General features: G+C 39.4%; 1 protein-coding gene across 2 annotated transcripts in view; it reads right to left on the reverse strand.

Annotated features, from left to right (window-relative positions):
• The window catches only part of pum1 (pumilio RNA-binding family member 1), a 30,347-nt gene that overhangs the window by 13,625 nt on the left and 4,492 nt on the right, over positions 1–12,230 (reverse strand). Inside the window, exons 3-9 of one of the 2 annotated variants that reach the window (XM_022198679.2) lie at positions 8,243–8,365; positions 7,765–7,833; positions 5,755–5,857; positions 2,330–2,523; positions 1,789–1,961; positions 1,406–1,670; positions 1,214–1,307 (exon numbers count right to left, since the gene is read on the reverse strand). In XM_022198679.2, coding sequence (XP_022054371.1) covers positions 1,214–1,307; positions 1,406–1,670; positions 1,789–1,961; positions 2,330–2,523; positions 5,755–5,857; positions 7,765–7,833; positions 8,243–8,365 — 1,021 coding nt within the window. Of the gene's footprint in view, positions 1–1,213; positions 1,308–1,405; positions 1,671–1,788; positions 1,962–2,329; positions 2,524–5,754; positions 5,861–7,764; positions 7,834–8,242; positions 8,366–12,230 lie in introns of both variants that reach the window. The other variant, XM_022198677.2, reaches the window with a different exon arrangement.

Raw genomic sequence — 12,230 nt, forward strand, 5'->3', positions numbered from 1 at the left:
TGGAAAGATACTCTGCAAATCTCTAAGACTGGTACACGACCAATGCTTCCTCAAGGCATATAGCTACTCTGTCTATTTTTTCCAAAATGAAAAACGTTAGTATATAATAAACTGTTACAAAAATATTATTATAAAACCATTATTAGGACAGAGTTATGGCCTCTCAAAAGTATTTCTTAGGATGTGTCATCTGCCTTAAGTCAAATGTATTTATTAGTTTTTCAAAACAGCCGCACTGGAAGTCCCAGGAAAAAGCTGGTGATCATTCAGAGGATAGAGGGGGAGATGTGATATACTTTAAAAGCAGTGAAAAATGTTGCTTTACAGGTAGTCTATTCATGGAGATATTGCCAGTGTTGCATTTTGATTTACTCAGGAAAAGGGTCATAAATATTTGAGGAACAAATGAAAACAGTGAGAATGAGATGTACGATGCCTGACTACTCCCACCTTCATACAGCTGGCTAAAGATGGTATGAATTGGGTATGAAAAGTCAGAGCGTCAGTTTTAGGAGTTACACAGATTTGTTGAGACAGAAACATTTGACTGGACAGGGCTAGCTGGTTTTCAAAATAAAATACTACATAAAGCAAATAAAAAAAGAACATTTGTGACCTCAAAACTTTCCAACTCAATTGAAAATACAAACCGCATGCTTTGTGGTGATGCATCAAAAGATAATGCATTGGTTGCACTACACATCTTGGATTGTTAAGTTACTTAGGAAACAGAGGACGGCATGGTGGATGAAAAACGGCAGAGACTGAACCGGCATCCTTAAAGAAGTGTCAAACCAGCCTTTAGCCTTGAGCTGAAGTGACAGGCTTCCAGGAAACGATAGGCATAAATAATCCTGTGATCACATAAGTTCAAGCAACTCTGTGGGGATATAATTATGATTCAGATCATGATCAGATCCCATGGATGTGCTTTTCACTCTGTTGTAAAGCTCTGTGAAGTGCTATGTAGTGATTTACTACCTTCCCATCAAGGGTAAAATGTTCCTAAACTGATAGGAATGATAAACACTACAAAAATGAGACAGGTAAAAAAAGAAGCTTAAATTCATGCAAGTTAGGGCACATTGACAGAGAGAAAATGTGTGAACTAAATGTAAAATATATCTCAAATAATAAGCTGTTGGTATTTAGGTCTCTTGCACAAATGTCCCTGTATATCCACAAACATACACACAGACACACACACTCTTACCGATGTGAGGCTGCTGTGCAGCTGCCAATGCGTACTGCTGTTGCTGGGCTGCTGTTAACTGCTGCACTGCTAGGGCATTGTTTCTCTGAAACAGCTGCAAACAGCATAAGGACAGGTGAGTCATAGTTTAATGTCACGTGAGCCTAATCTCATACAGCTAATGACAAATGAATATAAGCCTGTATCTCTTACCTGTTGCTGGTTAGTGTAATCAAATAAGCCCACAGTGGGTGCAGAGTCCATGGGCATCTGAGAGTTGTAGTCAAACTGAAGTGGCTCCATCACCGATTCCATGGGGTCCATGGTAACACCACCTTGTTCCACACCAGAGAAGTCCTCAGGAGGTTTGGGGCCTCCACCACCTCCCAGGGGTGTCAAGCCCTCAGCCCCTACACCCCCAGGACCTCCCAGCAGGTCACTCTCAGGGCCAGGAGCCGGCATGTTGCCTGGGGGACGACTGCAGGGGCGAGAAAGAAGCAGAGGTTCAGTTTACATCTAAAGGATGTCTATAGAGTAACATAATCCTTTCTCTACTGAGGTGTATGTGTGTGTCCTTGTGTCACACGGAGTCCTACCCAAACTCTTTGACGTCGACGTCGAGGCCGTTCTGCACTGGCAGCCCATTAGGATTGATGACGTCGCTAATCACATCAGATTCACCTTCTGTTAACTCTTTTAGTTTCTCTCCTTCAAATGTCGTCTTTGGCTTCTCCCTCTTCTCCTCCTCCACCTCTCCATCCCTCTGTCCCTGTGTGAAGGAGAAAAAACAAGAAATATAACTGATGCAACAGAAAACAGAAGTGCAGGGGTGCTCATGACATGACAGTGATAAATGACAAACACATGGAGGTAAGGAGCCTGAAGGTCAGACTGACACGGACAAGGTGACAGACAACAAGGTTCCTCGCCTCTCAACGGAGGACAAACAGCGGGAGAAAATGACAGACTGGGTGTGTTGAGGTTATGGCAGCAATGATTTTTGCTGAAAGACTTACACAGAAAGCGACAGTTATCATGAATGGGAAAATTGAGATGGAGGGAAGAATTCAAGTGTCTGACTAAAGAGGCTGTGATAACACCTATGGACAGGAAAAGAGAAAATATTTCCACACTTACATAGGGTCCTTTTCGGAGGCAGGAATCCAGTTTGTCAGCCGGCGAGGAGGAGAGAACGTACTCTACCATGCTAACGCCTAACCCTCCACTCTCAGACCGCGGTGACATCACCGAGCCCACCCCAACTTCACCTCCGCCATGGAAACCTTGCCCTGGTCGACGGGACACCATGATTGGCTGAGACACCGAGTGATCTGTCATAAGGGGGACAGGGTGTGATAAATAACATTCATGCACAAAAGAACATTATGCATGATTCTCAAAATGTGCAGCTTATTAAAATGTGACTGCTTCAAACTAGTGCTGCATGATTATGACTGAAAATGATCATCACAATTAATAGTATTAGCCTCTGCTTTAGGGACATTATATTTGTATTTGACTTTAACATTTAAACAGCACCATTTTCGTCCATATGTTGTGTTACATTCCTGCTAATCTGCAAATCTATGCATCAAAATAAGACAGGTTCTGATTATTCATAGTGGACCCCCCAAGAAGCAAATATAAATAAACTGCAACCAATTTTTTAAATTAAAACTAAATCAATAGAACACTGCAGAGCATTGGTGTTTAGGATATCTAAATTGACACTGGACAAGGGTGGGAATTCGATGAGATAACGATACTGAAATGATTCTTTGTCACCTTCGTACTGCTGTATGTTGTGTTTTTTCATCTGGTTGAACAAGTTGGTTGTGTTGCTTTGCAGCACTGACACGCTGCACATACAACTTCAAATTCTTGCCTTAAATCCTGATATACGAGTTTCATCTTGCTCGTCTCTGGACTGCAGCCACAACTTGAAGGAAAATTTTGCACAGGTTGCCACTGCAGGCTGGCATTTGTCGCGGCATGACAGTTTTCCAAAAGTGAAACCAAAACATCTCTGTTGCTCCCCAGTGGCTGGCAGTTAGCTTTAAAGGTGCTTAGTTTGATATGCAGCAGAGTTCTCCAAGAGCAGGGAACTTTTTAAATGTCAGTATCGCAGCTGATCAGGTTCATTTCATTGCGGGAAGCCAAACCCTGATTGAGAATAATATTAGAATAAATGCGCAGCCCTACTTCCAATACATGAGTCTACGGTGGGAAGTGTACTTCTGTTTACACTTCTCAAGCACTTAGATGATCACACAGGAATAACTGCATATTCATCTGTGCAGTGTTGCAAATGGTATCTTCTTCAATTTGCTGAGAATGCCTACACATTCCAACAGATTTTGTTCAGCCGTTGACACCAGGAGCCTAGTTGAGTTTATACTGCAACGAAAAATGAACCTACTATAAGTAAAAATGTGACAAGAGCAGAAAACACCCAGAAACTGCTTTGTGCTCAGAAGGTTATGCTTTATGTTATCAGCAAACTGTTCAAATACCTTGATGGAAATTTAATTTATCTTGTACTGTAATGCACTATTCAATGTTAAAACTTTCACTTTCTTCACAAATTGAACTGATACACACGTGGACAAAATTGTTGGTACCCCTCAGTTAAAGAAGGAAAAACCCACAATTCTCACTGAAATCACTTGAAACTCACAAAAGTAACAATAAATAAAAATTTATTGAAAATTAAATAATCAAAAACAGCCATTACTTTTGAATTGTTGATTAACATAATTATTTAAAAAAACAAACTAATGAAACAGGCCTGGACAAAAATGATGGTACCTCTATAAAAGATTGAAAACTATTTGACCAGAGTGACATGATTAACTCAGGTGTGTCATTTAATTGACATCACAGGTGTTTCCAAACTCATAATCAGTCAATCTGCCTATTTAAAGGGAGACAAGTAGTCACCCTGCTGTTTGGTGAAAAGGTGTGTACCACACTGAACATGGACAACAGAAAGCGAAGGAGAGAATTGTCCCAGGACATCCGAAAAAAAATGATAGACAAACATCTTAAAGGTAAAGGCTATAAGACCATCTCTAAACAGCTTGAAGTTCCTGTGACAACAGTGGCTCATATTATTCAGAAGTTCAAGACCCACGGGACAGTAGCCAACCTCCCTGGACGTGGCCGCAAGAGGAAAATTGATGACAAATTGAAGAGACGGATCGTTGGAATTGTATCCAAAGAGCCCAGAGCAACCTCCAAAGAAATTAAAGGTGAACTCCAAGGCCAAGGTACATCAGTGTCAGATCGCACCATTCGTCGTTGTTTGAGCCAAAGTGGACTTCATGGGAGACGACCAAGGAGGACACCACTGCTGAAAAAAACTCATAAAAAAGCCAGACTGGAATTTGCAAAAATGCATGTTGACAAGCCACAAAGCTTCTGGGAGAATGTCCTTTGGACAGATGAGACCAAACTGGAGCTTTTTGGTAAGGCACATCAACTCTATGTTCATAGATTCAAAAACCAAGCATACGAAGAAAAGAACACTGTCCCTACGGTGAAACATGGAGGAGGCTCAGTAATGTTTTGGGGCTGCTTTGCTGCATCTGGCACAGGGTGTCTTGAAAGTGTGCAAGGTATGATGAAATCTGAAGACTATCAAGGCATTCTGGAGAGAAATGTGCTGCCTAGTGTCAGAAAGCTTGGTCTCAGTCGCAGGTCATGGGTCTTCCAACAGGACAACGATCCAAAACACACAGCCAAAAACACCCAAGAATGGCTGAGAGAAAAGCGTTGGACTATTCTAAAGTGGCCTTCTATGAGCCCAGATCTGAATCCCATTGAACATATGTGGAAGGAGCTGAACATGCCATTTGGAGAAGACACCCATCAAACCTGAGACAACTGGAGCTGTTTGCTCATGAGGAGTGGGCCAAAATACCTGTTGACAGCTGCAGAACGCTCATTGACAAATACAGAAATCGTTTAATTGCAGTGATTGCCTCAAAAGGTTGTGCAACAAAATATTAAGTTATGGGTACCATCATTTTTGTCCAGCCCTATTTCATTAGTTTGTTTTTTTAAATAATTATGTTAATCAACAATTCAAAAGTGATGGCTGATTTTGATTATTTAATTTTCAATAAATTTTTATTTATTGTTACTTTTGTGAGTTTCAAGTGATTTCAGTGAGAATTGTGGGTTTTTCCTTCTTTAACTGAAGGGTACCAACAATTTTGTCCACGTGTGTACATAAGTGGTGTCAGACTGGTTCAAAAATGCCCTGACATTTCTTTTGTCATCACGTCTACAGAAATAACTACAATGTGTTAACTTGATACAGCAGAAATCTCAAACCTCATCACTACCTGGAAGAACATAAGAGTGATTTCACTTTGGCACCATCTTTTGATTCTGGCAGGAATCTAAATATATATTTTCCAACTTCAGACAGTGACTACTGTGCAGATTTAGTGATGTGCTTTTGCAAAGAAACTGCCATATTTTGCAAGTTTTTCTGCACTCATAACAGCCTGCTGTCTGCCACTGTGTCACAAACACATCTCCAGACTGGTATTTACCTGAAGCGCCCCATGCACTGTCCCTCCACTGGTCCAGGAAGATCCCTTTTGGTCCATCTTTCCCGGAGTCGTCTGTCTCCCAGAACTTCTTACCAGTTAGCAGCTGCTATAGAGACAGAGGAGAGAAGAAACAGGGAAAAAAGAGAAGGTTATTGTGGTTACACTGAAATGCTTTCAGTGTGGATACTGAAAGCATTTGAAAGAGGAGACAAAATAAGAATTGGCTTATCAATTTGGTACTTTAACAGTATTCATATCTTTTTTTTGAGTTATTTTTACGAACAAATTATGAAAATAATTAGCATTGTTTAAATTTTCCTCTTATCAATTGTTTTATTCTTTATTTTTAATAAAAAAATATGTAATCCAAGATTTTTTTCTTTGACAGTATACTTACTACGAAGTATTCATAGCTTTGATTAAGAAAAAAGTTTTCAATTCTTTTATGACTTGCAACAAAAACACTTAGTCAGTGAAAGGATGTAAATGATTCAAGAGTTTGCCTGCAGTGCCCAAATAGCCACAGCTGCCCTGCAAACGAATTTGTGAGTGACAGTTCAAAGAATAACCTCTAGATTATTTTCAGATTGAATTTCTAATCCAGTTGTAGGTAAACAAGCTGCTGGCTAATGGTTACTTTTAATTTTTAACCCATGTTTGTATAATTCAGTTAACCCTGCATGAGGGCTGAAGGCTAACGGAACACATAACATCATAAAAGCAACAAGAGGTCAACTGCAGCTCAGCAGTCAAACTGGGTGGAACAGCAGAAACGCATCACAAAATTGGTGAGACAATATGTGCACGATAACATCTATTTAGCAATAACAAATAGGAAATCTATTTTCCTAATATCTCCACCACTGGCAGCTGAACGGATGGCATTAGAAGTTATTGATCCTCCAGTATTTACCTTCAGGGCATGTAGTTTAATGCTATGTTTCAGGACCCATCGCTAGCTATACAGAAATAGTAAGCTTCTATAACCAGCCATGTGAGCAGAAAGGTAATTAAAATGGTGCTTTCTCACAGGTTAACCTGTACATTGTTTTCACTTTTGCTTTGTCCGTATTTTTGGTGTCAAGCAGTCAGTGATTCATTGCAATTTCCAGTAATACAGACATCTGTGGAAAGTACTTTGACCTCTGGCTGAACCCCAAACAAACATGTACAGACCATTCTAGCTGTATGAGTGAATCAAAAACAAAATATCACACTGCAGCAATTCAGGCTGAAACAACTATTTTTACAACTATACTTAAAATGGCATTAATGGGTGTGAACAGTTTTAACTTCTGTATGCACTCTAAAGAGATTATGGCCTCTTATCAGCAGTGGGTAAGTTTCTCCCTTCACGCTATATTACACTCAGCACCCTTTTCATTGTAAAAATACTTTATTTCTAATGTGACCACTATTTTATGGTAATAGGGGGCAAAAACTCTTGGCTGCACAAGGACTTGAAAATTTAGGAGCTGTGAAACTGTAATGAAATTTTTTAAACCTCATAAGCAGCAAAACTATATTCAATCAACATGAAACACAAACATGTTAAGCTATGACCCAACATTACCTGTGTCATCAAATAAATACCCACACCAGTCAGTCCAATCAGCTTAAATTAGAAAAGCACCTCTGCTCAGTCTCTTCTTGTCTTTCAGACCTCCATACTCTGGATAAACAATCTGTTCACGTGAAAAGTCTTCCGGTAAACAATAAACTCTTTCCCTTTTCCTTGGAATTCCTGTTTTTCAAGTTTGACTCTTTTCAGGTCATCAATCACACATTAAATCAAGCTACAAAATACAGGGAAGCCATTTTCATGTCAAGTGTTGACATACTGCATCTGGCCTCATTAAAAGTAGTCTTTTAAATCTACATTTCGAAATCAAAAAACTTTGGTGGCATACTGTGAGGAACTACAACCCAAATACTCCTTTAAAAAGCTCAGGCACTGAAGCTACAAAGTCATCTTCTTGACAACATAGACCATCAGCTTCTGTGTCTTACCTCTCCCATGGCGCGTCCCTCCAGAGCCAGAGCCTGGAAGTCATGGTTCAGCTCGTCCATGGATCGCACCTGCAGACAGAGACCCCAGTAAGACAAGAAAAAGAATTAGAAAAATGCCTGACATACTCAGCCAATTTATTAAACATAACATAATGTTTGGTATAATAATTTGGTAATTAAAGGTGAGTTTAATTACCAAAGTTAATTAGTAATTATCTTAAGAAATGATTTGCCCCCAACACTACAAAAGCCAAAACTGCACTGAAAAGATTGTTCAAATGGTGTCAATTAAAACCTGTGCTATGTAATTGAGTGGCTATGAAAAGGAAAGTCAAACTAATAAAGACTCTCTCTTTATCACATATGTTATGCCATGTTAGCAACAACGGTATTTTGCAGGCAGAGAATGTATTCATTTTAATGTCTGAAGGAAGCTTTTACAGCTGCATCGGTCATCATTTGTGCAGCACTAACTAACCTGGCTATCATGGATGTTGTCTCCAGTGGGCCAGCGATGTTTGCCGGGCTGTTCGCCATGCTGCCGCTGAAAGAAATAGTCTACCATGGCATCATCCTGGGAACGTCCAGCGCCCGCCACACCCTTAGAGACACACAAGCACACACAGACTGATATTACTGGAGAAATAAAAGTATAGGCAGGATTTAAATTATTCACAAGCGTTTTATAGACTTGATTATCAGGAAAATACACACACCCACAGATTTGAACATATCTGAGTTCAAATACGTGTGGATTAAACACATCAGAAATCTGCAACTGAAAAGTCAAATATCCATACTAGTAGAAACATTATGGGTGAAAAAATAAAAATGTAAACATTGACAACACAACAAAATTCTCTATTAATTGTTTTCAGCAAGATGACTCAAGTCTCTGTGCAAAAATGAAGAAGTGTTTTGTTTTAATTTGAATGGAGAATAAGTAGTGGATACAAGTTCTTCAACATCTCTGCCACAATAGTTACGTGATTCATCTGCAGGAGGTTAAAAAAAAATCAAAACAATAATTCACATGTGGAAACAATCCGATGTTTTCGGCTAGTTAATTAAACACTATTCATTCAAACATCTTTCCAACCGTAAAACCACATACTGAGGAGGTTCAGTTTATCACAATGTGCATTTTTTAAAACTCTGCATCATCAACAAAACATGATGTGGACCAAGGTATTTAGGGAAACATCCTATTTTCTAAAATTCAAAATAAGAGGCAGAATTTCTTTTCAACAGAAAATCTTAAATTACCTTCCCTTCTTACTCATTTTGAGGGTAAACACAAACTTCCCCACAAAACACTGCCAGTCAACATGTACTGGAAACAGCTGGGCTTAGTCATTCGCTGTACACGCAAAGCGTGCAGTAAGACATAACCACGATGTCAGTCAGACTAAATTGCTACTTATCAGAAAACCTACAAGGTTTTCTTCAGGATTAGTCATGAAAAATACTAACCTTGTTATCAAGAAATAACTGTTTACTATCACTTGACATTATCTCGGGACCTTAAAATGTTTCCTTTGCTATGCAACCACTGCACATCGCACACCGTCGAAGCAGAAGCACCACATTCTTCAGGCCTATCGCAGTGCAGGATGGTATCAGAATGAGGCACCACATTTCAGATGACCCCACGGTTTACCATTCAGCTAGTACAGGACACTACAGATCAGTTTTATCACACAAAGTACATAACTCTGGAAAGACTAATAACTGCTAACAAAGAACAACTAACAACCACAAAGACAGACTTATTGCTAGCTGACTACTAAGTATTACTGTAATTCCATTATGTCTACAACTATTATAATCTAGCAAATATTTTCTAAATCAATGACTTAGTATTTTCATTTGCAATATGTAGATAAACTAATATACATGAATATTAAGAGATGACAGCCAAATTAACCAGAGCTCAACATCAATCAGCTATTTTTTCTAACAGACAGTACAAAAAAAAGAGACTACAATTATACAAAACAGGAATATGCAAAATGCTCTTGTCTAGGAAGCCACACCCATCAAATACTTAATATATTTACTATCTAATAAGAAAGCAGGTATTCATTCTTTTTTTAGGTCACTGACTTATTGTCAATTTTACTCTGTTATAATTACAAAACCCAAGAAAAATCTAATCTGCATTTCACAAATACAACACAAAACAATCTTCTAAAAAGGCCAGACATGAGAAACATATTCATAATCAACTTAAATATTGAACATTACAGCCAGCAGTCGCTCAGTGAAGACATACTTTTTGACCAAGCAAGTCTCATATCTGCAGCATTATTGCTTTGTTCCAGCATGACTCGGCAGTCAGTGTGGAAAAGGACATCCACTTCTATTTTCTGATTATTTTTGTCACTAGCCAGCCTTGGGTGTCTCTATTAAGATGGCACAGTATTTGTGCTTTATTTCCAGAAACAGAACAAACTTTGTAGAACAATATTACCACTGTGTGTATAGAAGTTACTATTTGGAAGCCATAATGCTGTCAAACAGAGGATCGAAGTGATGAAGTAGGCTCTTGTCGGTTTGGATTATGCCCTGTGTTAATTATACCAGCAATGCTAGCTATATAAGCAGGGCTGACCTCACTAGCATCGTTTGGTTAGCAGATAACAGCCAACGTGCTGCAACAGCCTTTAGCCTAGTAAGATAAGGCTCCAATAATTTCATGAGCTGTTCTGAATCAAATACAAAGACCAAAAAGCTTGGAATGAATACTATACCTTTATTGGTTATTTCAGACTGCACCCTTTCTATTGTTGTAATATGCTGAATGAGACAAATACAGCTGCTAACAGTTGCTTATTAGTTAGACCCTCCAGAAAAACGCGATTATGCGATCGCATGAATTCCCGCATTAATCACCAAAATGCCGCTGATTATGCGGGGGTCAATTATTTCCCAAAAGGCTGCATAATCCCCGCAAAACAGCGCATAATTCCCGCAAGAATCTCATATTTCCACGAAAAAAAAAGAGAAATATGTGGGTCCCGCTTCATTTCACAATTTCCGCATAAAATGAGAAAACTATAACCAATATAAATGGAGTTGTGAGCGAGTTTTTATGTGACGCCCGGCCTGACGTCATCAGTTCGCGCATTCACACACACACACACACACACACACACACACTAGAAGCACGAGCTGATGCGGAGCGTGGTGCCAGTGTTGCCAACTTAGCGAATTTCTCGCTAAATCTAGCAACTTTCCAAAGCGTCCTAGCGACTTTTTTTTTGTCTAAAGCGACTAGCCATAAATCTAACGACTTTTTCTGCCGTTTTGGAGACTGACAGGAAAACTCGGGTCATTCTGCAGCTACTGTCCTCAACAAGCAGCAGGTGCTGCTGTGAGCTTCTCCCCCTCCCAAAGCACAAGCTGTCAGTCCAGTAACCCCGCAGCAGTCCCAGTGTCTGATTAGAGGACACATCCCTCCGCAGCCAGACGGCAGGTGAATCGTGCATATTTTTGCATATTTCACAACTATTCGCATACTGTGCAACTCTCCGCAATTTCCCCGCATAAAATGGCATAAAAACCCTGCATATTTATTCGCATAATCAAGGATTTTAGCCTGCATAATCAAGGATTTTTGTCCGCGTTTTTCTGGAGGGTCTAATTAGTAAAGTTAAATAGATGGACATTTACAGATTCATCATCTCTTACCAATGTACCCACTGTAATCATTGTTTGGCTGTTTTTTATTGAATTGATGCATGAGTTCAGCCCACTTGAACCCTTTTTAAGTACTTTGACATCATGAGAAGCTTGGTAACACGTTAAACTTGCTCAGAACTAAGTGGGTTAATATGTTTCGACAATTTGCCATTAACTATTGTATGATAATGCAACTAAAAGCACAGGGATAGTTCAATGACTCACAAGATCAGGGGAATGTAACAGCATTATCAACACCAGGATAGCTGTGGAATAACAACCAAAAACACTGACTGAATGGCCAAATAGTCACTGAGATTTTCTTATAATACAGTGTTTCTAGTAGTCTGTGTTACCACACTGCACCAATGCCGTGTCATGCCAAACTATGATGCTGTTAAGTAGCTGGGCCAAACACAGCCAACCTGTGCCCGTTTAATTCTCAACGTCTAAATTGTGGATACTAACTGGATACAAGAGAGAAATTTCTGTTTGTACATTCTCTCTGTGTTAAGCTCACAGTACTTTTTGTTTTTAAACGTTCTGCCTTAATTTGTGTTGTTTGGAATTTCGTCTCACTCCAGTGTGCCTTACTGTATTCTTCATTCATTGTTTGTTTCAGTTGTACTGCATCTGTGTTAAGTTACTGCTACAGTAAACTGAACATCTGCTGTTGCCGCTTCACACTAAGATATTTCCATTGGCGAACCAGCATGATGCCTCTATTGTGAGAAAGTTTGACTAACTATAATGTGTTTATCACAGAGTTAGCTGAGCTTCAT

This window comes from Acanthochromis polyacanthus, chromosome 11, assembly GCF_021347895.1.
Source record: "Acanthochromis polyacanthus isolate Apoly-LR-REF ecotype Palm Island chromosome 11, KAUST_Apoly_ChrSc, whole genome shotgun sequence".
Taxonomy (NCBI): Eukaryota; Metazoa; Chordata; class Actinopteri; family Pomacentridae; genus Acanthochromis; species Acanthochromis polyacanthus.